The sequence below is a fragment of the Pseudoliparis swirei genome, chromosome 19 (assembly GCF_029220125.1).
Source record: "Pseudoliparis swirei isolate HS2019 ecotype Mariana Trench chromosome 19, NWPU_hadal_v1, whole genome shotgun sequence".
NCBI lineage: Eukaryota > Metazoa > Chordata > Actinopteri > Perciformes > Liparidae > Pseudoliparis > Pseudoliparis swirei.
Window position 1 is genome coordinate 5,188,891 of NC_079406.1, and position 27,433 is coordinate 5,216,323.

General features: G+C 44.7%; 1 protein-coding gene across 4 annotated transcripts in view; it reads right to left on the minus strand.

Moving 5' to 3' along the window:
- Window positions 1–27,433, minus strand: part of zgc:66433 (uncharacterized protein LOC321250 homolog) — a 38,360-nt gene continuing 10,927 nt past the window's right edge. For 2 of the 4 annotated variants that reach the window (XM_056439181.1, XM_056439179.1), the window contains exons 2-17: window positions 23,231–23,282; window positions 19,003–19,082; window positions 13,965–14,139; window positions 12,959–13,085; window positions 10,884–11,024; window positions 10,721–10,780; window positions 7,244–7,387; window positions 7,059–7,158; window positions 6,220–6,469; window positions 5,623–6,118; window positions 4,130–5,297; window positions 3,916–4,019; window positions 3,582–3,732; window positions 3,353–3,471; window positions 2,352–2,445; window positions 1–1,452 (exon numbers count right to left, since the gene is read on the minus strand). In XM_056439181.1, coding sequence (XP_056295156.1) covers window positions 998–1,452; window positions 2,352–2,445; window positions 3,353–3,471; window positions 3,582–3,732; window positions 3,916–4,019; window positions 4,130–5,297; window positions 5,623–6,118; window positions 6,220–6,469; window positions 7,059–7,158; window positions 7,244–7,387; window positions 10,721–10,780; window positions 10,884–11,024; window positions 12,959–13,085; window positions 13,965–14,139; window positions 19,003–19,082; window positions 23,231–23,268 — 3,702 coding nt within the window. In that variant the 5' untranslated portion in view covers window positions 23,269–23,282 and the 3' untranslated portion in view covers window positions 1–997. The remainder of the gene's footprint in view (window positions 1,453–2,351; window positions 2,446–3,352; window positions 3,472–3,581; window positions 3,733–3,915; window positions 4,020–4,129; window positions 5,298–5,622; window positions 6,119–6,219; window positions 6,470–7,058; window positions 7,159–7,243; window positions 7,388–10,720; window positions 10,781–10,883; window positions 11,025–12,958; window positions 13,086–13,964; window positions 14,140–19,002; window positions 19,083–23,230; window positions 23,283–27,433) is intronic. The other 2 variants (XM_056439180.1, XM_056439182.1) reach the window with 1 other exon arrangement.

A 27,433-nucleotide genomic window follows, 5' to 3' on the forward strand; every position in this document is an offset into this window, starting at 1 on the left:
AAGATTTGATTTGTTCTTTACTGTGCATTTATGTACAAGACAAAATTCTCGAAAGGCGATACAAAATAAAACAAAATGGATAAAACATATATAGTTACTGTGAGATAGATTACACTGATGCCAAAGGGAAACGCTTTCGTGAAGCAAAAACCCCGAGTGATATATTAATGTGCGGACGTCTGTTTCCACGACACGCTCGGTTATGATGGTGAAATGTTTCCTCGCCAACGGCCAACATTCAGACGTGTGAGGGTCGTGATGTCACGGTAAGTGTTCCTCGATTCCTGAACAGAGGGGGGGAAGGGTGGGGGGGGGCTTTTGGGAGATGACCTCCACACAATATCAAAAGAGACCAATACAAAATATGATTTATGTCGACAACAAGTTGGACACGCAAGAGTTTAGAGAACCAGATGGAAGAAACGCTGATCAGTGAGTTTTTACCAAAACTCAGATGCTTCACACACACACACACACACACACACACACACACACACACACGTCTGTCTCCTTCTCTTCGTCATCACTTTTAACCAACTTTACGAATAAATCTTTTAATTTGATAAAATATTCCCGTCTTCCCTGAAGTATTCACTGATATCGGGGTGGAATCATCTGAGTTACTTTGGATACTTTTTAAAATATATTCTCTGCTGTGAGACTGCAGGGATCTCCTCTCATTCAGGCACATGTTAGCATAGAATAGAATAGAAATTAGGGGGGGGGTTCCCACCCGGCCATTTAGAAAACATCAATGTACAACATACGGACGTGAAGACAGAAGCAGTGAGACTGAGTCTGTCTTTAGCTGTGATTGGCTGGTTTGCAAACCAATCGGAAGACTTAAGCCAGGAGAGACACCAGGAAGTAAGAAAAACCCACAGGAAACAGCAACTCGTTGTGTGCAAATGCATTCTGGTCCGTCTGGACTCTCAACCGGGTCAGATCTGACCCGCTTGGGCCCGTGTACAAGATCTCACTGAAACCAGTACCCGGGTCACTGGACGATCTGGGGCATCTCGCTCCAGGCTTTGGCCTTCTTCTTGGCCAGGGCCATCCAGGGAGGCTCATCCTGGGGCGACGCCGGGGGGGGCAGGCCTCGCTGAGAGGCCGGGGTCTGGCTGGGGAGCCCCGGGGCCCTCGAGACAGGCTTTGCCGGGGTAAAGGGAGGGGGGCTCTGGGGCTTGGATGAGGTGGCAGTTTTGGTGGGAGGCGGCGGACTTGTGCTGGAGGGAGACTTTTGCGACGTGGGAATCGGAGCAGGGGGTGACAGGGGCCGCTGTGGTGGGGTAGGGTGGGGTGGGTGTTTGGAGGTGGCCGGGGGAAGCTGGGAGGCTTTTGCAGGGACGGGCAGCGACTGGGATTTAAGAGGATGAGGAGGCACCGGAGTCGGAGGGAAGCGAGACCTCCTGGCCTCCTTGTCCACAGACGTTGAATGCTTACTGATCTCCACTGGAAGAAAAGAAAATAGAAACATACGTCAATCAAATGACATATCAGTCATCTTACAGCAAATCACTAATGAGAGAAAATCTGATATACATATTCATTTTATTTTTTGGGGTTTCATTTAGCTATTTGTTTCTTTTATTTTGCTTTTAAAATCGGCAACAGAAGAAATAATGTTCCAATCTTAAAATATATATTATATTTTGTTTTATATCTGTAAATTTACAATAATGTTATTCCATTTCTTATCCATAAAAAACACATGTATTATCTTGTTTGGCTACGTAAAAAACCCACATCTTGTTAGTAAATGATGCATGTAACAATATATGAACACGACTGGTATTCTGGACCAAAACTATATCAATTTGTGAGATATGTAATTTGCTATAACAAGCTTCATCAGTAGGTAAGACATATATATGTATATGTTTTGTTTAAATTACTATCTTGATGTTATTGTGAACAGAGGGTGTTAAACTGTCACTGAGGTTGAATCTTGTCGGGCTGGTTGCAGTTGCACAGTTTGTCCACATGAGGGCAGACCTGCATCAGTCAACAGCTTCACAACAGCGTCCTGAAGAGGGACTCAAACTACAACGACTCTCCAGGTAGCTACAGCACATCCAGCGAAACAAGTTGGAAAAGAAACTGTGTGCTTTTCTGTTTCATGGTATTTCTGTATTTCCATATTTTCAACTAAACTTTAAAACAAATGATCCACGGAATCATCAGCGTTCACGAGAATAGAAAATGTAAATGAGGCTAATTAAAATAAAGCTTGTTGCTGCTGCAGCTGATGGGTCTTTGGTAACTGCACAACATGTTTCGCATTTTCAAATAACCGTGTGTGTGTGTGTGTGTGTAGGTGTGTGTGTGTGTGTGTGTGTGTGTGTGCTGACCCTTGCCGGTGGACTCCACTGTTCTGTTGCTGTGCTCCCGGCCTGCAGCCGAGCTGACAGTCAGTGGCAGTGAGGTCTTCCTCTCCGTCTCGTCCTGGTGACGGAGACGTAAACACAGCGTCACAACACAGAGAACCATCCGACTATCTCTGGGACCGCAGGAGAACCACACCTAGACAACATGTATACCACAATGCAATCTCTCACTCACAGACACACACACACACACACACACACACACACACACACACACACACACACACACACACACACAGAGAGACACACACACAGAGACACACACACATACACAGATACAAACACACACATAGAGACACATACACACACACACACACAGATAAAAACACACACACACACACACACAGATACAAACACACACACAGACACACACAAACAGAGACACACACACAGATACAAACACACACACACACAAAGAGACACATACACAGATACAAACACATACACAGAGACACACACACACACAAAGAGACACACACACATACACAGATACAAACACATACACAGAGACACACACACACACACACAAAGAGACACACACACATACAGACATATACACACGCACAGACACACAGACATATACACACACACGCACAGACACACACACACACACACACACACACACAGACACAAACACACATACAGACATATACACACGCACAGACACACACACACACGCACACAGACACACACACACACACACACACACACACACACACACAGACAGACATATACACACGCACAGACACACACACACACACAAACACACATACAGACATATACACACGCACAGACACACACACACACACACACACACACAGACACAAACACACATACAGACATATACACACGCACAGACGCACGGACATATACACACACACGCACACACACACACACACACACAAACACACATACAGACATATACACACGCACACAGACACACACACACACACACACACACTTACCTTCTTGACAGTGATCTCATCGAGGGAGTTTTCTTTGTAGATCTTCTGTTTCTGTTTGGCCATGGAGATCCAGCTGGGAGGACCCGATCCACCAGAACCACCACACACTGGAGCCGGGTCTGAATCCATCAGAGCCGACGCAGGCTGTGAGCATCGTGCACTGAAAGGAAGAAGGTGTGTGTGTGTGTGTGTGTGTGTGTGTGTGTGTGTGTTTTGTGTGTACACACACCTGACGTGCGCTTGTTTTTCCCTCCGCTGTCCCCGTGTCCGTCTGGCTTCTTGGAGAGGGCGGGCTTGATGCTCATGGAGGGCTTCACGCCGATTGGCTGCTGCGAGTCCACTCTACAGCTGGTTGGCTGAGCTGGAGGCTCGACGGGAGGCTGCAGGAGAACGACGAATACAGAATTATAAAAATTCACGCCTGCGTTTATTATTTATTTATTATTTATTAATTATATATTTTCTGGCCACTTGGGGGCGCCAGAAACACACACGCAACATAGCAATAGCTTATAGTTGTATTGTTTTTTGTTTAAGGATCGCCACGAGAAGCCGGGAATCACCTCCGTGTTCTCCTCCTCCGAGCTGAAGAGGTGGAGAGCCGACGTCTTCCTCAGCCGAACTCCAAAAGGACTGTCGGCGTTCCCGTCCACCACCACGGCGTTCTCTGCGGGGAGGAGAAGCCGTCTACGCCCGATTTAAACTCCAACAGGGCGTTCGCCTCATGTGACCCGGGGTCAGGTGCCCGAATGGGAATACATCTACCTTTGAGCTTACCGTCTGTGGGCGGGGCGGCGGCCCCCGCACTCCTCCCTCTACCGGGACTCAACGCCAGTTCCGCCTTCGCCGAACTGGCCGGCTCCGCCTCCGCGGGGTCCTTGCTATGCTCCGCCTCCACACCTGAGGCGGCGGGCGGGAACAGGGGAGGGGCCGCAGTCTCCCCCGCCTCCCCCGCAGAGGGTGACCTCTGCCGGGAGGGGGCGATGGTGGCTTGGGCCTTGCTCTGATCGGGACCACCGATTGGCCGGTTGGCCTCTCCCCGCTCAGAGGCAGGAGGCGCCTCCTCTCCCTCCGGGGCCGAGCGTCCGTCTTCTTCTGCGGCTTCCACATCGTCAGCTGGTTCTTCTTCTTCTTCTGCTGCGGCGTGACCGGGTGCCTCACCCTCGGCGGCTGGGGGCGGTTGAAAGAAAGGCGTGGCCTTCTCCGAGCTCGGAGAGAGGAGATTAATGTGGATGCTGGTCGTGCCCGTCTTACTGGGAGTGATGGTTCCACCGTCGAGTGACGGAGCCTCGTCACGCGGCTCTGGAAGGGACAAAGGAGGCGTGGCCAGAACAGGAGCGCGTCCCTCCGAGGGTTTGACGCCCTCCTGCTGCAGACGGCGCTCGCTCTCGCTCTCGCCCTCCGTCTCCACCTCCACCTCCTCCTCTCCACCTTCTCTCTTCTCTCCGACGCGTCGATCGGAAGCTGCGGGACTCGGCTCTGGTTTGCTGTCATTTAACCGCACGGTTTCATCTCCAACCACAACATCTACACCCTCGTCCTCCTCGTCCTCCTCGTCCTCCATGTCCACTTCCTGTTGCGGCGGCAACATGGCGACCTCCTCGTCCGCCGCATCAGGAAACGTCTCCGTCCTCTCCTCGGCGGTTTCCCTCTCTTCTTCTATCGCCTGCTCCGCCTCCTCCACTCTCCCCGCTGCCTCCTCCACCTCCACCTTTTCCCTCTTTTCCTGTCCCTCCTCCTCCTCCTCCTCCACCTCGGGCTCCTTCTCCAGTGTTATCGCCTCCTCCACCTCTTCCTCTTCCCTCATCTCCCGTCTGGCCTCTTCCTCTCCCTCACTCTCCTCCTCCTCCTCCTCCGCCTGGTGGACAGCGTTTCTTGTTTCTATATCATCTCGTTCCTCGGGGGCGACTTGCTCTGCCTCCTCTTCCTCTCCATCCTCTTCTCGCTGGAAGATGAAGAAAAGTAGAGATGGAATAAAACAAATCATCTTACACATACATATATATATATATACACATATATATATATACACATATATATATATGTATATATATACATATATATATACACATACATATATATATATACACATATACATATATACATACATATGTATACATATATATACACATACATATATATATATATACATATATACATACATATGTATACATATATATGTATATATATACATATATATATATACACATACATATATATATATACACACCATACACACTTCACTGACAATATTAAATATGAATACATACATCATGTTGACAGACTTGTTCCACCACTAGTTCCTCTTCTTCTGCTCCTCCTTCTCCCTCCTCTTCTTCAACATCTCGACAAGAAGCAGTGCTCAAAGTGGCAAGCTCCTTCTGCTCCTCTTCCTCTTCCTCATCCGCGGTGTGACATGACAGGAGGGAGCCAGCGGGCTCGTCCATCGCCGCCTCCTCTTCTTCTTCTTCTTCTTCTTTCACCTCCTCACCTTCCTCTACCTCAACATCTTCTCCTTCCTCCTCCTCCAGGACAACGCCCTCCGTCTCCACGGCCAGCGAGCGAGAGGCGAGGGGAGTCTTCAAGGAGCTCAGCACTTCCTGTAAGAAGGAGCTCTCCTCCTCCTCCTCTCCATTTTCCTGAAGCCCATCTTCTTCTCCGCTCAGTGCCAAGTCGCTTTCAACCCCCCTCTCCTCCGCGCCGGAGGCAACGCCTTGAGGGTCCAGCAAGTACTCTCTCGAACCAGCAGGGGGCGCTGGCAGGGCTCTGGGAGCAGATATCAGGGGGGTTAGATTGATAGGAGGAGGAAACTTAAACAAGAAAGACTGAGCGGAGGAGAGAACAAGGAGGACATTAAGTGTAATCACCCGGGACTGTCCAGAGAGGGGTCCCTGGAGGAGGACCGGGCCTCCGGGGCTTCCTCCTCTGAGAGACGAAGCTCAGGAGGAGAGGAAGTGTCGTGAGAAACATCCGGCTCTGCTTGGGACTGGTCCTCTCCTTCCTCCCGCTCCTCCTCGTCATTTCTCAACAGGGAGTGTCTGGAATGCTGTGGCTGCTCGTCTTCTTCTTCTTCTTCCTCCCTATCCCCCGTTGGTTTCAGCTCATCCCCACTTACAACTGGACCACAGGCAGAAACAAAAGGTCTCAGCGGTCAACGCTGGCAATGTTACAATTAAATAATTAACCAAATCAAAGTAATAGATTTCGTCTACTTCTTGAAATTGGTGGACAATGTACGTCAACGATAACTTGTTATAATGGTAATAATCAGAAATATTTCATTTCTTCAAGTTGACCAGTAAAAAAAAAATATATATATATAGAAATAAATGTATATATATATATAGATATATATACATACATTTATTTCTATATATATATTTTTTATTATTATATATATATAATAAAATCAGGACATAGTTTAATTAGAGCAATTAAAGCCTAGGTTGCAAATTGTGGGCACATTTCTAATACAAATAAAAAATACATTAAGTCAATGTTATGCTCAGGTGTGAACTGAAAATGTATTGCCGAGTGCGCTTTTATTTTAATTTCTAAATTTGGGAGTAATTACGTATTTTTAATAATTCAATTTTGAAAAACACGCAATTTAAATTTTGATTAAATAATTTCCTTTCAACACGAGGCAGCAAAAGACATCCAGTCAGAGTCGCTGATTTGAAGAGGCAAAAAGAAGCGCGCTGACCTTCTGTCGTCTTCGCTCGCTGCTCAGCAGCTTCCGTCGCGGAGGAGTTCAGCACCACCTCCTCCACCGCGGAGTCTCCCTCGACTCCCATCTCCAGCCTCTGTGTGGACAGGAGACGTCATCGCTCTCATCCCCACATCATCTCTTAGCGAGCATGTCAGTGCGTTTGCGTCTGGATGTCTTACGGCCGCCGGTTTCCTCCTGTTGCCGGCTTTCAGTCTCAGGCCCAGCTTGTGTTTGGCGGCGGAGTTATCGAGGCAGCCGAAGGGACTGGCCGGCTGGCTGAAGTCCCCGGGGACCACCAGGGGGCTCACGGCTCGGCTGGACGGCTGGGAGGAGGAGGAGGAGGAGGAGGAGGCTTTCACAAATGACTCATTTCAACAACAGGGGAAAAAAAGTCTGGAGGCATTTGGAAAATACAGGTGAAGTTGATTGGGATTTACAGGTTTTCCTCATAAATATTGACGGCAGCAGATAATGGAGAGAGAGAGAGAGAGAGTCCAGCTGGATAAATATTAGCCGTCTTTATCTCCGACTGTGTCATCACTGGAGTTGTACCCTTTCTGTCCGGTTACAGAGTTAAAAAAACTAACTTTTCTCAGAAGGAAGGAAGAAGACCAAATGATGCACACGTTGACGTCACAGTGACACGATTCTGTGTTTGAGAACTATTTTACGGTTTTAAAAAGACCCGACTTGCTCCACTGGGATTCGTGGCGGACGTTACGCAGATGAACGTCTCTCAACAATGACCTCAGGAAACCCCAAACTGTTTGCATGGCTAGATATACCGCCAGAGGTCATGTGATACGTCTTCATGCTCGGACCATTTAGGACTCGCATTAGGCTGCTGTCGGATATGGACACACTCGTCCCTAGACTAAGAGACAGGGGGAGGGGGGGGGGGGGGGGTCACAAGAATATGATCTAGGTTCTTCTTTGTTGACATCTAGATTTCTGTTTATGGAGCTTTCAGGTCTCTCTCTCTATGTGTGTGTGAGTGAGTCAATGAGAGAGAGAGAGAGAGAGAGAGAGAGAGAAATGGGTTGAGGCAGAATTCTAACTCTATAACTACAAGCAGACACGCTGCCTGCCAGAGAAACCATCGGAATGCACTCTGAACACACACACACATGCACACGCACAAACACACACACACACACACACACACAGGGTCAGTGGAGTAACACGTACAGTATTATGGTCAGAAAGCGACAAGGTCAAGTTTGACTTCTGTTTATGGTTTGAAGAGCAACTAGAGAGTTGTGACCAAACCCACCAACACACACACACACACACACACACACACACGCACACACCCTGAGGTTCTTCTTTAAGCATCACACACAAGGCACATGACAGCCATTTATTTTTGACTCACAAACAGTGTGCACTGTGTGTGTGTGTGTGTCCTGAGTGAATCAGAGTTACCTCCTCAGGGGGAAATAAATAAACTTATCTGACTTGAGAAGCTCTAAATGTGGAATTCACAACACTCAAATCAAATCAATGTTGAACTAGAATGGGCACTCGGTAGAGCGCATACCTTCACATATCACAAGATTGGGCATTGAATTATGAACATTTTGGCATTAGTTGCATGCCAATTGGATAGAAATTGACCGTGCTATGGTAAAAAGAAGATGTTGACCTTTTCATGACCTTGACATTGACCTTTGACCCGATCGATCCCAAAATCTAATCAAACGGTCCCCGGATAATAACCAATCATCCCAACGAATTTCATGCGATTCGGTTTAATACTTTTTGAGTTCTGCGAGTAATACGCATACAAATAAATAAATAAATACACGGCGATCAAAACATAACCTTCCGCATTTTCAATGCGAAGGTAATGATAGGCAGAAGAGAAATATCCATTGGAGTTTCAGTCCCATGAAATGAAGTTTAACTAATGTTCCCTCATGCAGCCGGCAGGTAGCGACCTCTGAATTCATTTGGCGTCGTGTTTCTCTCCTTTTATCTCCGTTTTGGTCACCACCGACTTAATGTTCCACGACCGGCTCGCCGCATACATCGCCTGTAGGTTAGTAGTCGTCAAGCTTTAGTTTGTGGACTGACGTTTTGAAACCTTTTATCGGCATATTGGTTTTTTTTGGTAGTCACCATCTTGTTTTTTTGCAACCAGAACTGAGGGTGGAGCTACAACCACAATCTGAATGAAACATTTTAACCCTTGTGTTGCCTTCGGGTCAATTTGACCCGATTCAATGTTTCACCCTCCTGTCGCCTTCGGGTCAATATGACCCGATTCAATGTTTAACCCTCCTGTTACCTTTATATTTACTAACATATTTTACCCTTGAGGTCAATATGACCCCAGCTATTAAAATCTCCAGAAAATTATTAGAATTAATATTGTTTTCCAAGTTTAAGTGTGAGGTACTTTATGTTTGTTTGTTGACTCCCGAAAGAACACCGACATTAAACATTGAATCGGGTAAAATTGACCCGAAGGCGACAGGAGGGTTAAATATTGAATCGGGTCAAAATGACCCGAAGGCAACACAAGGGTTAAGTGGACAAAAAACGTTTAATACAATAAACAATTAACTTTCGTGAACCTTTTTTTATTTAAATGGCCCATAATTCAATCAATGAACATCATGCTGTATTTAAAAAGACTCAAATTAAGAGTAGTTTCTCATTTTTTATCTTGAATATTTCAATCTCAAAGCCAAAAATGGAAGAAAAAAACCCATCTAAACGGATGACAAAGCCTGCAATCTTTCCATTTACAGTCAACATGAAGACGGACCGACTCAGACCAAAGCACCCGCAAGGATTAAAGGCCGACATGTGAGAAGTCACTGCACTCCTACTTGATCACATTCCTGTGCGTGGCACGCTCTTTAAAGAGGGATATTTTCAGGGTTTTGTGTGCACGTCTTAATGACCGGTCAAAAGAAACATTCTGAAATTGCTAAAACAGCACTGTCATTAACTGCTCATTTGTCATCCTTTACTGACTGTGCTTTTTGTCCACATTATAGCCCCGGCGAGACATAATGAATAGTTCAGGTTTTTTTTTTTAGGGACGTTTGCCTTATTACGAAATGCCTGAAAAGTACTCTTGCGGTGAATTGTTCTATCGGAGGTTTTAAAGTGATGAGAGGATGCAGAGGGGAATAATAAGGATTAGGGGACTGAGAAAAATGTAATTGCACTAGGGGGACTTTTATTTAGTCGCGTTTCGGAGATTAGATTTGATCATGAGATGTTTTTCATCGTCATGGTCACATGAGGAGAGGATCGTCTGCCAAAGGATCCTTTCTAAAAGGCACATATCTCGGGGGAATTCCCTCGCCAGGTCACTCTGTCACTTTGTTTTTTTACAATCGCACCACGGACTGGAGTTGAGAAGTTGTGGGTTCAGTTGTGTTCCCTGAGGGCAGTGATGTAACGTTGCAATCTTACATGTCGAGTTCCCCGTCTGACAAAAAAACCCCACTAATTATTAATGAAGCTTAAAAAGTGGAACTCAGTCCGTTTGCAGGAGGTCTCACAGGAAACATATGTAAACGTTGCATCGAGCCTCTTGCGTCTCCAGAGGGTGTAAAAGCCTAAAAACTACAAGTCTGAAAAGGAAAAGATCCCACAATGCCACAGGAGTGCAACGCTCGATTGGAGGCGTACTCTACCTGGTCACTGTCACTGTCTACTCCCACCAGGCTGATGAAGCTGTTCCTCTCAGCCTGATTCTGAGAGAAATAGAGAGAGAGAGAGGGGAAAGATGAGAATAATTGTGCAGAAAGCGTCCAGGTGGACCGCGGGGCGGGGCGCTGCTCGGTCTGCATGTGTCACCGTGACTGTGTGAAGCGCCGCGCACTCGCGTGGACTACAGGGCAGGTCGTCGTCCTCAGACAAGGCTCCGGCGTCGTCCGTCGTCTTCACGCACAAGAGGGATGGAGGGGAGCCCAGTCTGATGGCCTGCCTCAGCTGGAGCTGCAGGGGGGGGGGGAGGAAATAGGCTAACAATAATTTAAGTTTGAATGCGTGCGTGACATCTATTGGGATGCAAAATAACACTTGGACAATGGTACCGTTTCACTGATTTTACTCTCGTGTGGAGTATGATTAACAGAGAGCCACTTGCGGGGACAGTCGGCTGGCGCTCAAGAGGGAAAGTGTTTATTTCGGGCCGTTTGTTTGACAGGTATCGCTGAAACTCAAACCAACAGAGCCGTTATCTGCTCCGTGTAGCCCTGTAACCATCGCTCAAGGACTCACAGACTCGGCTGCAGAGCAAACAGAGGACAATACAGCTTTTCTTTGGCCGGACGCCGGCACACGGCAAGACCTTGACCGAAAGACACTGCAGCTTTTACAATGTGAATATTTAAATATTGTTACAGTCACTGGAACACGTGGACATCGGAGTAGCTTCCCTCTCCATTAGCAGTTGCGTTAGGAAGCTCAACTTGCTAGTACGTGAAGTCCAATCCAATATATAGATTTATATTTCGGCTGTGAGGTTCCTGCACACGAATAAGACTTAATTCAAGATCAAACAAAGAGTTAACGTAGGTACGAGGGTGTGCGGCCGCCGTGAAATGGCAAACAAGCTAACGTTAGCAATTTGAAAAGAGAGAGGGAACATTTGACGGCTTCACGTCTTTTTTAACCGAGTTACGATGTCAATATTTAAATATTGTTACAGTAACTGCAACACGTGGAGAAACGGAGAGGAACTCCAACTAAAAGGAGGACCTCGGAGTAGCTTCCCTCTCCATTAGCAGTCGTGTTAGGAAGCTCAACTTGCTAGTACATGACATTGCAAGTTTTAAGCTTAAATGAGTCTAAACTTGTTGTTTTACAGACATATAGATTGATATTTCGGCTGCGAGGTACCTGCACATTAACAAGCCTTAATTCAAGATCAAACAAAGAGTTAATAACGTAGGTACGAGTGTGTGCGCACGCCGCAAAATAGCAAACAAGCTAACGTTAGCAATTTGAAAAGAGAGGGAAAATGTAACTGTTTCACGTCTTTTTTTACTGAGTGCTGCTTATTTAATGTGAAATAATTTTCTTTATGGATTATCTCAATATGCCAACTGTTTCAGGACACGCTAGCAGAGCCGAAAATTAGAAGGTATTTGGTATTTCTCCATCAGAGTAAATGGTGAAACAAAGCTCTAAAACAATACAGATGTAGAGGTGTAGATTTGGACCAATGAGCTCAGTACATGAATAAATAAATCAGTACCCTTTATATCCAAGGTCATATTTCTATCTAATCTCGTTTCATAAATGATTCTTATCGCCTGTGTGTTTGTCGTCTCATCTGCCAACAAATCAAACACTGAACCCACACTACACTTTCTTTGGGTTTTAGCTCCAGGGGAAAGTTTTTCATTTTTTGCAAATCCTGATAAGATGTTGTTTTAATTCTCCCTCCTCCGTAGGAAGCTGCGAAGACCAGTTTGACTGGAGGTCAGTCAGTCAGTCTGGGTGTCACGTCTTCCCGTTTTAGCCCGTTGTTGTGACAGACATCTGTTCTGTCTGTCTGCTTTTCTTTTCATCAGCCGCTCCTTTTAACCTCCCTCGCTGATACTCATCAGCTTCACTGTCTGACTGAATATACTCTGGATCAGCTGCCTCTCTCTTTATCACTTCCTTTATTGTTAATACGGTGCATGAAAGCTCAGCACAAGGCCATAGACACTCACACCACAGATTGTGATTTATTTTATTTACTATTTTTCATTATTCCGCCGTTTATATCCTCTTCTCTCCTGCTTTGTCTCCACATGCAGAGTCTTTCCCCAGGAAGAGACCACAGTACTTGTTGACACAGGAGCTCAGACTTTGCTCCTTGAGTTGGACGTTATCTCAGACTAAAAGGGCACAGAGGCTACTTATGTGTATTTATTTACCTGGAGTGATTTCACTTTCCCGTGAACGTTGTCCTGAGACGCTCCCAGAGCCTCGTGGGACTCCGACGTGTCCGAAACAAAGACGGAGTCGTGCGAAAGGGCCTTGCTGCCCAGGCTGGTCTTTGACCTTTGGGAAGAGGAAGAGGAAGAAATAAACAAACAGAAAGGGATGTTTTGCAAATTCTATGGCATCATAAACTAAATAAAGACAACTGGATGAGGCCCTGATGCGTCAGTGGTTTAAAAACAAACACCATTGATCCCCAGTTGTTCAGCCCACGAGAGTTGCTCCTCTCCTTTTATCAAAGAAAATCAATACTCTCTTTTTCTGCTTTTGCTTTTCTGCCAAGTCTCCCAACGACAAGGAGGAGGAACACTGAACGGCATCGATAGAAATTAGAACAGACGTATCCCGTGACACCGAGGAAAAGTCAAGAGTGGACGAGGCAGGAAGTGGCAAAGCTTAGGGAAACAAAAGGAAATTAGGACTGTCCACAGGAAGACACATTCCGCTTCTTGTTACGAAAACAGGAAGCCCCGGGGCTCAACGGAGGAAGAACAGGAAATGAATGTGAAAACGTGATCTGGCTTTCTTAAATTATCTTTTTCACACATGAGGAGGTATTTATCTAAATGAACAGAGGACCTAATAACGCTGGGTAGAACCATAATATTGGGCTGCGGGAAGATATGTTTGGTATGTTGTAGCAGCGGCTACGTTTTGTTGGGGAAGCTCATAAAAACATTTTGTGGTGGCTCTAGAAAAACAAGGTGATATTGCCAGAACTGGGGAACTATTGGGGTTTATTATAATTTTTTAAGTGCAAGATCTAGCTTTGAATAAATCCGTAACCAAAACGTCCCCATATAAACCCCAAAGAAGTATCTAAATCTGTTTTCAAGTCCTGTTGACAGGCACTCATTATGTGTTGGTAACTGTGGCAATGTTTGAATACGAGTTATCGTGGGTTTTAATGCATGCATGTATGCGCGTGTCCGATCTTACCCAGAGCCCTTATCCTCCTCTGATCGAGTGAGCGTGTCATTTTGGGATGTTTTGCTGACGTTGTCGCTCGATCGGCTGGCTTTCAGCCCCGCCTCTGCTCCAGCGGCCGGCGGCTCCTTTCTCTTCTTCCTGGCGAAGAATTTCTTAAACGTCTGGAACTTGGACTTCTTCTTTGCTGCAAAGGGCAGAAACGATCAAAAGCGGGGAAAGTGAAAGAAACTGGTCACAGTTGGTTTCCTCTGAACGCTCTCCAGCGAAGCTTTACGACTAACTGCGCAGTGATATGCTAATGAGGCAATTACACACACAGCATCTTTACACACTGCCCTCGTATGAACTTGAGCAATTAGTGGGACGTAAAGTCCCAGGTGGGCATCCCTGGAGAAACTAAACACCACTCATGTGTGTTTATACACACACACACACACACTCCTCTGCTTGTAAACTCCTACACCCCCCAGCGAGTCAACCTCCATTAGCACCGCTGTGGAAAAACTCAACAACTTTTGTAGAACTCCTTAAACAGCGACAAAGTGCTTTCACTGCTTTCAGTCAGCGAGGCGCTCATCCAGAACTTGAGATGCCCACTGGTCCTCTCTCTCTGGCCCACGTTCAACAGGGCCGTGTCCAATGCGTCTCGACGCATCGGGCCTTCAACCTCTTGGATCCGTGACTCAAACTGGACTTCCTGGATCTATTCAATGTGGGAGCTGGTACCCGAAGCGACACAACCCCTTCTGTTCAGGCTGCGTTCGGCCCCACTAAAGAGTGAACAATTTATTGGGATCGTGCTTTGAGCTAAACGCTAACGTTAGCATGCTCAAATGCACACAATGCTGACGTCCTGGTGTTCAGCGGAACAGTGAAGCATGTTCAGCGTCTTAGCTTATCGGTTTAGCACGTCAACATTTGCTTATTAGAACTAAACAAGTAGCACAGTTTAGGCTGATGCCATTAGTTGATTAGGTATTGTGGAGGACAACCTCTGGAGACCATGATTGTACAAAAAATCCATCCAATTTTTGTTGATAGTCGAGTAGTCCAAAGTGGACCAACTGGCCTTGTGAAGGGGTCGTAAAAGATAGATAGATAGATAGATATATACTTTATTAATCCCCAAGGGGAAATTTGTCGTAACAGTAGCAGCACCAATAAACTAAACACACAAGAATAAAAAATAAAATATAAAATATAAAAAACAGGGATGAAAGATATAGATGTATACAAGTGAAAGATATAGATGTATCCAAGAAGTATACAAAGTAAAATATAAAATAAAATATATATGTATATATACAACATATATGCATACACAATACACAATACAATACTAATGACAAATTAAATTAAATATAAAAATAAAAAAGAACATTGCAACACAGAGAAAAGCCAGAGACACTTAACCCAGACAGAGACGTCCTTTTGGCTCAAAGAGAATGATTTGGAGTTTGTCTGGTGGAGGAATGACAGTACATACTATTCTAACGCACAGATAGATGATGAGTTGAGACACGAAACCGAGGGAACAAATTCACATCCCTAGGCCATAAAAATGCTTTAGGAGAGACACATTTCTGTCTTTCTCCCGGGCCGGGAATCCTTTAGCATTCCTTCCTTTCTCTAAATATACACTTTCTGGTTGAAACTAAATCACAGTGAACAATGTCTGGAATCTCAATCTGTTACGAGACGCTAAAGGCTTCTGGGTCATTTGCTCAAGGCCACGTCAGGCTTATTTTTTTACGCTACATATTTCACATGTTGTTTCATAGATACACAAGCCGCTTGCTTTCTTTTCTTCTGAGATCTTGTGTGTGGTGTATTCGCTAAATATCATACATATTAAAGTGCAAAATCGAATTGCAGTTACAAACCGTCTGCATGCAGGGCTAAGTAGACCACCTGCCTCACAATTTTGATGAATTGCCACCAAATCCCACGAAGATGATCATATTTTCTGTGAAGAAATGTTGGCTGTAAATTCTCCCCTCTTCTGTCTGTTGTGTTTTGCCTCCAACCAGCTTGTCAAGGTGCCTCAGAGGCCTTTCTGTTCCTGCCAGAATGAAAAATCAGGGGGAAACACCAGCTGACGGTGCCATTTATTGTGCTATTTTAGGCACAATACACTATTAAATTTAAAGGTCTGCACTCATGGAGACGAAAAAGGCCACTGCCTCAATGGAAGGTCAGTGGAGCTCCTTGGTCATTGTAGCTCTAAGATACTGTTATTTCCAAATGATCTCAGTTTGTGTGATTACATTCACATATTAAAAATAACGTCACGGTAAACTGACCTCGGAGGACGAGGGGGACGCTAAGACGCTAAGGCTTCAACGTTTTTTGTGTCAGGACACGCCGCTGTCCAGAGAGCTGGACGGATTCTACCAGCAACATTTGTTATTTTGTCCCAGAAATGACACAAGGAAGAGGAAGCTGAGGAGGTGGGGAGAGGACGGGGGCGGCGGGGGTTCTGCAGTGTAACAGGTTGATATATATAGATTTAAGTTTCACTATGATGATTTTGTTAGCGTATAATAAGCTAAACTTTAAAGGCGTGAGAAGTTTCGGTACACGTGTTCCTCTCAAAGTTGTTGAAGGACCCATATTATGCCCATTTTTCCACAAGTTGATATGGTTCCTTGGGGTCTTAATGAAATGTTTGGAACATATTTTGGTCAAAATACCACAAGAATCATTTCAAACAGCACCCTTTTTACCTTGTCAAAAACACCTCCCCACAGATTAACCTGTTTTGAGTGCCTGTTCCTTTAAATGCTAATGAGCCAGCTCCCCCCCTCCCCCCCTCCCCCACGAGATGCGCTCGCCTAGCTGCTGCCTGCCTCCTGCAGATGAAGATAGCGTCGTGCAACCATATCGTTTTGAACCAGAGTCAGACCCTGAACAAGAAGAGGCTCCCGAACAAGTTCGAGAAGTTAGGCTCAACAGGACGTTTCTGAATGTCACTTCTACATTTGTTTTGTTTGTACATTGGCTCAGGTCTCACAGTCTTGTTAGCGGTTTTGAGAGCATAGTGGTGCTAGAGATTCGAGTACGTGAATAGTTTGTGCATGTTTGAGTATGTAGCAAATACAGTGTGTTTATATAAGTTACTGTTTGTGAAAGTGTTTGTGTAAATGCAAGTAACGGGAACGCCATAAAGATATAAATGCTACATGAGTAAAGTTCCATCTGTAAACTAAAGTGTTATCTGACAACAGTCAGTGACCAAGCAGGGGCGGGGGTAACGTTTTTACCTCCATTAATTAGCGTTTAAACCTTGTTTACTTATTAAATCGTTGTATTTGATGACTCATGTCTGTAATATGAACACAACTTTCAAATAAACTTTAGCTGCAAAGTTCATGTGGGGGGCGGTCCAAGGCCATGTAGCCAGACTCCCTACATGGGCGTGCTTCAAAATCTACGTAGACGTTGGTGGTGACCCCTTTGGACGCACTCAAGCATATCGTTTCTGACAGAGGAACCACAACAAGCCGCGTGAGTTGTTTTTTTTCTCCAGCGTTTTTGTGTTGGGAGACATGCCAGATACCCAAATTAACGTATAGAAGCACTAAAAAAGTGGAATTTCCATAATAGCGCTCACTTAACCCGTGTGTTGCCTTCGGGTCAATTTGACCCGATTCAATGTTTAACCCTCCTGTTACCTTTATATTTACTAACATGTTTTACCCTTGAGGTCAATATGACCCCAGCTATTAAAATCTCCAGAAAATTATTAGAATTAATATTGTTTTCCAAGTTTAAGTGTGAGGTACTTTATGTTTGTTTGTTGACTCCCGAAAGAACACCGACATTAAACATTGAATCGGGTCAAATTGACCCGAAGGCGACAGGAGGGTTAAATATTGAATCGGGTCAAAATGACCCGAAGGCAACACAAGGGTTAAAGTGACATAACTACCGAAAATACAAACCCGCCCACTTAGATATTGCACCGGTCAAATCTTAGTACCAATATTGTTGGGACTGCGCTAAGTTTAATGAGTAATACATGACCATAAACCTTTGCAGTACCATGCCATGAAAGTAGCACGCCTAAACGTGCATCACTTCTATTTGCAGACTCCAACCGTCTCAAACTGCAGATCCCATTTTAATTCGATTGCAGTTTATCGCACCAAATCAGGCGTTACGCTGCTGGTCTGGCAACGTGACCATCACCAACGGATTGATATGGGCATGACTGGCAGACATCATGATCTGTGGAGTCACGCCAAGACCAATTCCATGTACGTCCAACATACAGTCCATGGCAATAAATGGTTCCGTTTCTGACAATTAGCTCTCAGATGAGAGTCAAACTTAGTGCTAATGGTTGTTTCCTGCAATAATAGATTCACGATGAAACGTTAGAATTAAGAGAGGAAGAGACAGTTTCCACTTTCTTAACACTAAACTTAACAGCACCAAAATCCCATCTCACGTCATTTTGACCACCCAATGCACTTCCTCTTTGTTCCCTTAGTGAGAGCAGCATGTGTGCTATCCATCTGTATAGACAGTGTGCATCTGGGTTTTGTGTGAGATAGATGACGATAGCTTTCGCTGTCCCTTCATTTCCTGCCAACAGCAGCGAGGCTCTAGATCTCGATTGGGTGAAGCCGGCCTGATCTTCTCTGCTGTGTATGTGTATATAATCTCATTACTGATATGACGTAGACTTCATGTAATGTTACCCACCCATTCTGACGATAACAGTCAGTTATTTTGGTCCCAGCAGTTCCTAAGAAACCTTTTCGGCTTCTTAGCACATACATAGTTTCAGATAGCTCTATTCAAATCAAGCACTTGTGGTTGTTTTGTTCCTCCTAAAATGTTCACCAATTAGGTCTTGCTGACAAAATATAAAAAAGGGAGTGACCCATCAAAACCCTCAGAAGTTCAAACCCTACAAATGTTAATTTTGGTTGAAAATGTTGACGCGACCTGAATAAACTCCAACCTTTTGGGATATTGTACCTCACTCACGAAAATCCCATCACATTTATTTGAACTAAACATTTCATCAAATGGTTACCTGAGCACTCTTCCACGGCCTCAGCGGGCTCCTGATGGTCCATCACGTCTGGAGGTCCCGATGCCATGGCGCCGTCACCGCTGCAAGACAGGGAGGGAGATTGATGAGTCAACTCCTGCTCAATGAAACGAGAGCGTATAATATGATGACAACACGACTACTTGGATTGATTTATACTCTTGGCACAATGCAATATATAACAAATTTTTCGTGAGGGATTAAGTAAATCGAGAGCACAGGTTGAGTTTTTTCTCCATGACAATGAGTGGCTGCAACTGTATTTATCTTAATCTACCTCCATCTCCTTATTGCTCATTTGCCAACACCTGCAGTGCGATCGGACTTGGTGGATTAAATGCGATTAAAGTCTCCTTTGGGAGTGACGTGACTGCCAGTGAAAATGCCTCGGTGGCCAAATCTGAACTTGCACAGGACTGAACGGACAGAGCAATCATTGGAAGGATCACACATCAAGTCTGCCGCTGCCAATGAAATCATTTTCTTGGCCTGTTGACTGAACTCCTGCATGCATCCCCAGTGCTCTACCCTCTTCACTCACGCCTTAAAATGATGAGTGGTTATGTTGCACTTCAGTCCGATCTAAAGCCCATCTGAAATCCAATCCGAACCGTCTCTCCAGAGGCATCTCGGCTACCTTTCCAGCGCTCTGCTCTGCCGTCCACATCTGTCGGCCGAAGCGTTCGCGTCTTGGCGCCGACGGATGCCCATTGACCTCTCACACACAAACTCAAACGGTATTCTTATTACCAGCAGCATCAGGCTGCTAAGTGGACATAAGAGGTTATAGTACCGGAGACATTTAAACAGCTCCGGAACGCTGAACCAGTTAGCTGCTCTCTCATCGAGGGACCATTGATTGACCAAGTTTTACATGACTATATTCAAGTCTCAAATTTATTGAACTATGTGCTTTATAGAAACAGATGTCCCATGCAGTTTGGCAGGACATACTGATATGGTTTTCAGCTCAGAATAATTGTGGAATAAATGTCAACCTGGACGACAATAAGTCTAAAACCATCCAGCCAACCCAAAACAGCAGTTAGGGGGCTACTACATACTGATATGCAATAAAGCAACGAAACCAAAACATGCCTTCTTTGTTTTTTACAGATCTGGGTCCAATTAATCTTTCCAATGCTTTGAAAATACCTCAAAAACTATTTGTACGGACATCACGAGCCCCAGAATGAATCCTCCAGCACAGTCATAAGCTCAAAATGTCAATCTTTCCGATACTTTGGTTTATAACTAAAAACACTGACAATGCTAACCGCATTCCCATGAGCCGCGGCTGTGCTTTGTGTGTCGCTCTAATTGGTTAGTGTTAGCATCCTAAAGATTTTACAGACTTGTTAGAAAATGGTTTTAAAAAATATAAATGTAAATGACACCGATATTAAAGTAGATAAAACAATTTAAATGAAATTAGTTCAAATAATCTTATCTTACGATCATTTCTTGCTTCTATAAGACAGAGTAAATAAACCTTCTCTTAGCACCTATTAATTATACCAACTACGTGATATCACTATTATCCAGTGACAATATTGCAAATAATAGAATTGTATGCCTCACGTGTCACTGACTGAACTGATGAGCCTGGTTTCAGTCTTAAAGCACTAAAGCTCTTTGAGGTACTATGAATAAAACGATGACGCGGAGCATCCACGTCAACGGACCCGTCTCCATGACATCGGAGCGAGCTCCACCCCCTGATGAATACCATGCGATAAGGCTGACAGCTCCATGGAAAAGTTCAAGTTGACCTCGAGTCATTTTAGCAACAAAACAGTCAAACATGTTGAGACACGTGGAGACATTTTGATTTCTTCAGGTTGTTTATGAAAAAGGTTTTGTTTTCCGCGCTCGCTGTTAGTGTGCACTCGCTCTCTCTCTCTCCGTTAAGCAAGCGGCTGGAGAGCTTCTTGTCAACTGTGTTTACAGTGAGCTTGTGTTAAAGAAACAGATGGAACATTCCAGAGGGTTTGTTGACGTGCCGAGGGGCTTTCGTCAGTGTTACCGTCACCCAACCTTTAGCTATGATGACCATCGTCATCTTCCCCCGTCCTCGTTGTCTCCAGCGGAGAGAGTGAATGATGTAAACTGTGATGGTCTGTGATATCACCTCTGCTGCTGATGCTGTTATGAGCCGATAGCGCTGGACAGATCAATTTCCTGTCGGTCTGATGCCACAGGAAGACACAACATACACTCACACAAACACACACACAATATGTTGTCTGAATGAACTCGTGGAGAGAAGTGAAACCAGTAAACTCCCAATAAAACCAGCACGGGACGTCATGTATCAACAGGTGGGCTAACTGAACATACCACGCTAGGCAAAGCCTTTGGACATTTAAAAATGTACTCTTAACTAAATGACGATAAGTACACGAGTCGATGACAATGTTGAGACTGACGATTTACAACCGTCTAATCCCCCCAAAAAGGTAAAAGTATCACATGACTAATCCCTGGAAATATTACAGATGATGCTTATGTTTAAACTACTGTATATTTAAAATATTCTTGTTCTTGATGAGTGTTTCTTGAGGAGATCAATAAGCGCTTCTTAATGTTTGTGCGTTGGGTATGCTAGCTGAAGCTACGAGGCAGTTAGCTTCAACTAGCATGAAGACTGGAGCAGGTTAGCATGGCTCTATCCAAAGTACACACATCTGCCGACGTAAACGTGTAAAGCTCATTGATGAGCACACGGTGTCCCATTTGTTTAATCCACACATTAATAAAAAGTCGTTGTTTTAATTAAGAGCAGAACTGGAGGTAACTGTAACTATATAACGCTAGCTAAGCTAGGCTACAATAAGCTATCTACAGAGCTACCAACTCTCACGGTTTCGCCGTGTGACACACGCTTTTGCATGTTTTCAACACGCTCTCACGCCACACAACCAATATCTCACGACAAAAGAAATTCTGATTTTGGGCCGAGGCGCGTTGGTTTCTTTTCAAACTCCGCGACGACAGATGGCGCTAAGGAGCGCATCTATAAACCTATTCGCTGCATAGACATCCTATTTACCCCAAAGAGTCCCGGAGTTAGCAACAGAAGAAGATTTTCAAACAGACACAACGAGCAGAGACTACGGTGTGTGAATGCAGGGCTCTCAAGTGTCACGCATTGAGCGTGAAACTCACGCATTTCGGTCTTAAGTCACGCACTCCCGCCACACATCGTATTTCTCACGCTGAAAAAAACTCTCGGCTATTTCATGTTTTAATGTGCCTCAGCGCGCCAACATGAGCTGGCCGCGCTGCCCTCACCGTGGAGGAATCAAGCGCTCCCCTGGAGGTCTGCTGTGATGCCACTTATCAGCCAATCAAAAATAAGAAATGGGCGACACAATAGCCAATCAGAAAAAAACGTATCTGTTGTATCTGGGTCAGATTTAATCCAGCAACCAATGAAAATAAAGCATCCTGGATAGAGATGTCACTCTTGCCTGTCTTCAAAACGTAAGAGCCCTGTTAATGACATGTGGTTCAATTAAGTTCTCACTCTCTTAAACTTTAAATCTTAAAATAATTTGTTGTGTTTGTGCGTGTGATTATGTGTGGTGATGTAAACTCAGCTGTCATAACAAGCAGCAGGAGAGCACCTTGTTAACCTCTTGGTATACTGCATGCTCAACACATCAGAGCATTGTTTGTTTAAGTGTTTTATCACTTTATTTGCAGGCCTAGGGAAAGGACCCTCTCAAAAAATTTCAAAACAGCTCTTTGAACAAGTAAGATGTATTATAAAGAATTTAACATAAAGACAGGACATTTGTGCAATAGAATTAGGCATGTTTTTGTCAATGAGAGTAGAGTTATTAAAAAACATTTTAATTATTTAAGGTAGCAAAGATGCCTCAAAAGGACCTTTGCCAGGCCAGAATGCAGGGTACAACATGGGTACAACATGGGTACAACATGGGTACAACGCCACATTAATTCAAATTTCCTGATATTTGAGCCACCAACGTTCGTGGCTGCGTGCGCGGCAACATTTTGGTCACCCCCGACAAAATCTCACTCCAAGGTTTTTTGAAAAGTTGGCAGCTCTGTATCTAACACTCATCAAGAAAAGCAGATGAGCGTATTTTCCCAAAAAGGAATCGTCCTAAATTCAAGTCGAAGGACAGTTTTCGTGGCCAGAGGGTTCAAGGTCAGAGGGTCAGGGGTCACAATGACTGACCTGCGCCCACTTCCAAAGCTGGTTCCCCGTGGTGACATCCTCCGCTTCGTCTCTGAGGAGGACGGAGGGATGATGGGGAAAGGAGGGGAGGGCAGAAAGACAGATTTTTAAAAAAAAGAGAAGAGTGAATCAACGAGACGGGCCGAGAGAGTCACAGATGAGAGGGTGGGTGTGGGACACATAAATACAGAGCAAGGGGGAGTGAAAGAAGGCAAGAGCGAAGGAAGACAGAGAGAAAACATAAGAGACAGGGCGAGGGAAGGGGTAAAGAGAGGGGTTGTGGGAAAGAGCAGCGTGAGAGGAGAGAAGAGTCCGTTAGATAAACAGACAAATATTAGGGGGGCGAGAGGCACGTATGAGAAAACAGGCTCACAGTAAACACGAGGCCTTCCTGTGTGAGTCAGTGTGGTCAGACGGAGTCTTTGGATTTTAAACCGAGTGTTTCAGCGTGAGAACCGAAGCAGAATCACAAAACATGACATCGCGAAACGCAAGTGTATCAATGTTTATTTTAATATCAAGTAAACTTTACATCGATTGGTTCAGATGAGTGTTACCAAAGGGCTTTAGGAACAGTCTCACAGTCGTTATTACACAAACAGCAGCAGTAGAACATAATAGTAGAGTGCAACATGTTGGAGAAGGTGTGGAGACTCTTTTCTCATCACATTAAAACAATATTTCACTGTCCAGCAAAGTCGTTTAACTAGCTGGAGATCCAAGTTACCAAGGCTGGCGTCTGTGCATGAGAGAGAGAGAGAGAGAGAGAGAGAGAGACTGTGTGTCCTGCTCATTTACGTAACATGGATTAGCACAGAGGTACTCAGGCCAGTTGGGGTTGGTATTAGGCAGATGAAATAACCTGTGGGCGTTAACCACACACCAAACACACATGCACACACACGCGCACCTGCACACACACACACACAAACAACCCAGAACCAAGTGGTATCGAAACTTCTCCAGTCCAATTATACCTGCATTCGATCTTTTTTGCACCCACTTCTCAAAAAGAAAAAGGCCAAGCGCTGTGGATTTGACGGAGTTGGCTGTTAAAATCTTTTATAGCAATTGCCATAGCTTTTTTTTGCCAACGCCATCTTGTTTTTTGCTACCAGAATAGAGAGTAGAGCTACAACCAAAATCTAAAGAAGACATTTTAAGGCAGGCAAAAACATTTACAACAATTAACAATTCACTTTCATGAATTTGTTTGACTCTAAATGGACCATTTAGCAAGACTTGAAATAAGGATTGAGACCATAAACTCATGTTTACGATAAAGTAAAGTAGTACTTTTCTCATAGACTTCTATACAACCTGACTTCTTTAGCAACTGGAGAAGACGCCCCCTGCTGGCCAGGAGAGATAATGCAGGTTTTAAGATACTTTCTCATCGGCTTCACTTCGCAGAACCAGAGGTTGCCGCCCGGGTCGGGTAGAAATGAACGCCGAGCTCTTTTATCACAGATGATTACAACTTTGACTTTGTCCACTGGGTTCCTGTCCGTCTGACGTAGAACAAATCCAATCTAGTTCAGCCTTAATCCCTCAATGGAACCGGTCCCCACGGGCTTTCAGTGCAGACTAATTGGCTCTTGTCAGCAAAGACATATAGATGTCTGACATGATGGCTGACTGCAGTGACAATGAATCCCCCCCTCCCAATGTTACGGTAAAAAAAATAATAAGCCTCTAATATGGTTAGCAAAGTCATTCCTGATTAACAGCAATTACTTCTCTGCATACAGGCTTGTATCTTTGAATACTGAAAGGTTTATCAAATCTCGTAATTTAGAGCTTTTACAACACAAATCCACTCCGCTCCAGCACTAATCCTTCTGTCCCACTTGCACTAAATTAGGCTTATATTGACCTCACTACATTACTACAGCAATTAGGGAGCGCAGAGTATTTACAAGGAATCAGCGGCAGAGCTTAGAAAAGTAGCCCCTTTTCGATAACGTGATTACGTAAGGGTCACGATTAGATTTCCTTTTCAGCTGTGTGGATGTCCACCGTAGAAGCCGGAGCTCAAGCTCAGTCACGAGAGATCGGTTCGAGCCGAAGGAGCCGACGCCGTTTATGAATGAAATTCTGTTCTCTACCGCACAATCCGTCCCTTGAAGCTGGAATGCTCCTTCGCATACCATGAGTGTGGTTTTCTAGTATTATCAAGAACACCTATTTTTAATTCATGATGCCTTGAGCCCAACTCGCACACATAAAAGGCCTGTGACGGGTCTAATTTGGACGATTCAAACTCTGGTTGAAATATTCAGCCAATTATTTCAATAGCAATGATCCCCCATCAATGCGTCACTGCAGGGGGAAACAACCCCAAAAGACCAGCCAAAGACCCTTTTTCAGGTGCTTGGCCAGAGAAATTAAGAATATATTCCCCGTGCAAAAAACCCGAAATCGAGGCGAGACCGGAGTCCTGGCACAGTGAGATGAGATGAGAGGCCGGGCCCGAGGCGGTGCAGATGAATTGGCCGGGGTAATATGATGTTACTGGGTCCATGACGGGCCGCAAGCCTTCAATTTCCGCAGGGGGAAATGGAGAGGAGAAGGATATTTCCAGTCAGAAACAATGAATTTGGCGGACTGAGATTAGCCACTGGGTACAGATGTTGGCCATACAGACTAGGCATGTTGTAGATACAGACATGAGCAGCATGCACGTCGACTTATTGGGAACACACCATGCAGGATGTTGACATGCTGGAATAACGATGAAGAATTCTTTTTGACATATTATTGGGTATGAATCAGGCTGAATCTCATCTCCAATCTCTCGCTTTTCTTCACTGGGCACATCATGAGAATCGTACAGTGGTCAGAACGGCTTCATTGGACAGCTGGAATTGGATACCCAAGATGCAGTTCAGAACTTTTTAAGGGCACATCGCTTAAACTTGATTTACTAACACACTGACTTCAAGGAAACTGCAGATCTACCGAATGAATAACAGCCTGAACATGTTCTGTCGGAGAATAACACCTGTTTTGATCATAGGAACAAACATTTAAAGCGTCCAAAACTGATCCAAGTAACTTGAGCCGATTCATGTCTGTACCTCAGATGCTAATTTGGCTACAAGACAATTGAAGCCGGTCACATTCAACCGAATTGTTCTTGACTACCGTCGGTGCTCCAATGGGGCGGCGAAGCGTCAACCAATCGTAAGCTTTCGTTCGCTCCGTCTAGAACACAGGTGTCAAACACAAGGCCCATGGGCCACATCATTTTATGTTGCCCCCGACGGCTTGAAAGACATAAGATCACCGTTTCTTAAAGAAATGTAAGAGAAAATATCCTGTGCTTTTATTTTGAAGGTTTCAGATTGAATGGATTTACGTTATAATATTGGAGACATTTTCTTATGTGCAATATTTCTACACTCAAATAAACAATAATCAAATGCATAGAGAGTTATTTAACATTATGTTTAAGTAGTTTATACAGTGTGTCAGTTACAACATTTTAAGTGCAGCCATGATGCTGAATGTGGCCCACGGGCAAAATGAGTTTGACACCCCTGATCTAGAAGAACGCCGTAAGCCAGTTTCCAGTGCGAGGCGACAATGTATCCGCCCATTGGCTCACTTATTATCACGTGATATCTTGCTTTCTTTAATCTGTACAAACAACGACATCGTAAAATAAATGGCGTTATGGAAAGTCATACATGCCGGAATTATTTCTCGGCTCGGCCAATGGCTTCCCAGAGTCCTGTCGTCAGTCCAGTCTTAGCTCGAGTTACGTATTCAGTGTAAAAACCATGACAGTTGTCGTCTATAATCTCACTTAACTGCTGGGCAACAAAGTGAATATGTCAAACCAGACACATCAGAGATCAAATTACAACGTAAAGTAGCCTTTCCTGGATCTGGTTCAATCTGGAATGGTTTATTGAACGCTGCGCGACGTCCAGTTCCGGCTGTTTCCTCCTGCTATCTCGTCACATGTCCCTCTGCATGTTATCTAATAAAACAGTAATTGGCAACAGCACGTAAAAAGAAAGGCAGCAGCCACATCCTTCACTCTCTTTTCTTATTACTCCCTCCCCAGATGTTAAAAAGCTTTTACGCCAGTTCTGTTATTGTCGGACCCATCTCCATTACTTGAGCCAAAGGACCATAAAAGGGTATGAGAAATACATAAAGAATGTGGCCAGATAGCCCAGCTCCACACCACAT